The 2,771-nt window shown below is 46.7% G+C and overlaps 1 protein-coding gene across 1 annotated transcript; it reads left to right on the plus strand.

Annotated features, from left to right (window-relative positions):
• Positions 1 to 331: 331 nt before the first annotated feature.
• On the plus strand, positions 332 to 1,045 carry N7446_010636 (uncharacterized protein; the record flags this gene model as incomplete). Its single annotated transcript, XM_058519379.1, has 2 exons — positions 332 to 712; positions 800 to 1,045. The coding sequence occupies 2 exons, from the start codon at positions 332 to 334 to the stop codon at positions 1,043 to 1,045; spliced, it is 627 nt and encodes a 208-aa protein (XP_058368217.1).
• Between the last annotated feature and the right edge of the window lie 1,726 nt (positions 1,046 to 2,771).

Raw genomic sequence — 2,771 nt, forward strand, 5'->3', positions numbered from 1 at the left:
TAAGCATAGGGCGGTTGCTTCAGCAGTAACATGTATATATCATCATATAAAAATCCGTGGAAATCCACGTCCATCGTGTTCGCGTTGATACCTTTTCCAATTTATTTTACGAGCCAGGTAGGACGTCATATTACAGATAATGTACTGTAACAATACAGTACACTACCTCATTTTCGGATATACGGTATCATATACCTTGATCCGTCAGATCCAAATATGGCGACAAGACTCATCTATAAATATATGCACACGGGCCTTGCAGGCCGTGCTTAGTATAAGTAGGGCAGACATTCCCCCTTTTTTGCTTTTGTGAATAACTTTGGTTATCAAAATGGTTGATGACGAAGCATCTGCTATCGAAGGCTATTGCCGCGGCTTTGATAAAGCTTGTGAAGATTTAGGGCGTCGAAAGGCGCTCGCACCTTTTCTTGGAAAAGAGGTAGATGACAAACTCGGTGAGTTTGTCCGTTCTCCTCGGCGGTTCCGGCAGGAACTCTCAAGAGCAAATGCGTTTGTGGCAGGGAAGCTTCCAGGCATTGTGATATATGGGCATAGTGATGACTGCCCTTATGCGAAGCGCTTTAAAGAATATCTAGATATCTTACATGTGTATGTTCATGGGCCAGACGCTGATCGTCTTGGTGAAGAGCTGGGGAAGAGCTTGTTGGAAGAACAAGGACGTACGCTGTTGGAAGAGAATCGCGGACGACTTGTATGTGCATTATGCTATGCTGAGTGGATAGAAAGCTGACTATGTTAGGGCTGTGAGCTTAAGTTTTCCTGTAGGAACGGTTGGAAGATTCACGTGCGATGTATTCGCGGCGGGTTCCTGACGTTCGGAGGTCATCCAGAGTGTATTATGACTGGCCACATGATTGTGTCGATGCTGCCGGAAGTTCGTCTGGCGTCAGGGGTGAGGGAAATTACCCCGTGGTCTTTTGAGACGTGGGATCATGCAGCGTTCGTCTTTACGTGGAATCGACGGCAAGAGAAGCACATTGTGCGGCGATCTGAGTGGTATGTGGCAGCACTTGGGGAAGTGTAAGTTCTCAGCCGAGTCGGGTTGGTATTCATATTGAGTACAGTATAAATATATATGTTCTCAGCATATGTGATCGAACGTACACTGCGTATTGTCACTCCCTGACAACTATGCCGAAGGCCAACTCCTTCCACTGCATCGTAGGTCTTCTCTCCTCCAAGCTCCGGTCGGGGGCCCCCAGGGTTTTCTTATATCCATAGGAGTAAAGAACGAACATCCTCATGAGAGTAGTACTGTAGGGTCAATTTTGCCTCGAACCAACATTCATTATTCGCTGCCGCGACACATCCTGCTGCAACATATACAGACATGTAGCCATATATAATATATATATCTGCAACCACAGGTACCTGTACGACATCCGAACACTGTATGTTCCGACTCGTACCCATGACTTCCACAAGGGTTAACCTTTCACCCCAAAAGTGTAAAACCCTCCACTACCTGTCGCCCATCTCGCAAACAAAAACACCTTGAACAAGTACGCCCGATACCGGGCCGGAATGCCTGCCGGCACAAGGATTGTTACTCAGACTAGACCATGTCAGCAGCATGCAGTTGACCAAATCATAATTCGCTCTCGCGAATTTAACTCACCACCATCGGATAAACCTAATCAACACAACATAACGCTGATACTCTATTCCGCCTCTTCTAGACCGCGAATATTTTATGGCGCCCGGCGCCGTCGACAGCGTGCCAACGCGTTCCAAACAACCCGCCGATCTTCACTTCGGCGCAAATGTCTCACTGCAGCACCAAGCATTGCTAGTCTCCTCGAAGGGGAGACTTGAGTGGTGGTTGCGCACACCGTCCATCCCGACTATATCGCCAGTCTCTGACTCGTTACCCTTCGGGAAAGCGCTGCGGTAGCCGGCCCTTGGCCGGGGTCCTCTACATCAACATGAAACATTTTCTATCAAATATAAAACCACACCTTTAGTAGACCTTCTGTCAACCTGCTTTAAACAACTCAGACCCTCAGGAGAATAAAATCCCTTCCGATGGGGCTTCGCCCCTCAGGCAGAAGCTGGGGCCCGCGGAAAAAATCATCGAAATTTGATTTACACGGAAATTGTGTCGAGTACATAGTCTGGCATTACCACAGTGAAGTGCTAATTCTGTATTCTGACGGTTGCACGTTTGACGATGGAAGCAAACTCACCAAATCGGGATGATAAGAGATGGCGCTCGTTATCAGTGGGAGATATCAAACGCCACCCTACCAGATAGTTTCTTTTCTTCTTTCTATTCTCTAGTCTTGATTCCCTCATTAAATGCACAGATTGTTCCCACTTCCCTTTTTCGTTGTAACAGAAATTGGTTTTCCCGAATCCTCAGATTCACATCATATAACATTCGACATGTCATATTCACTCCAAAGAAATAATCTTCAGAAATAAATGCAATACTCGTTCCGTATCAAACCCATCGTCGTCTTTTCTCCCAATGAATACAGCTCCAGCTTTTCCAAATTGAAACCGAACAGGGAAAAAAACAGGATCTTCAGCCGACTGCTGAGAGAAACAAACACGATGTGTAAACTCGTCACCGATAAAACGACGTCTCTGAAACTCCGCCAGTTAGGAACATCTTTCACTGAAAATACGTATAAACCCACAATCGACGTACTTGTCAAGCGCCTCTGTTATGATACCTCTGCCATGAGGCCCTATTTCCATATTGATGCCTCCGGCCTTAGCGAAGGCCGGAGGGGTTCTGCCGGAAC

The sequence above is a fragment of the Penicillium canescens genome (genome assembly GCF_028828765.1).
Source record: "Penicillium canescens strain IBT 15451 chromosome Unknown utg000007l_segment0_segment0, whole genome shotgun sequence".
Taxonomy (NCBI): Eukaryota; Fungi; Ascomycota; class Eurotiomycetes; order Eurotiales; family Aspergillaceae; genus Penicillium; species Penicillium canescens.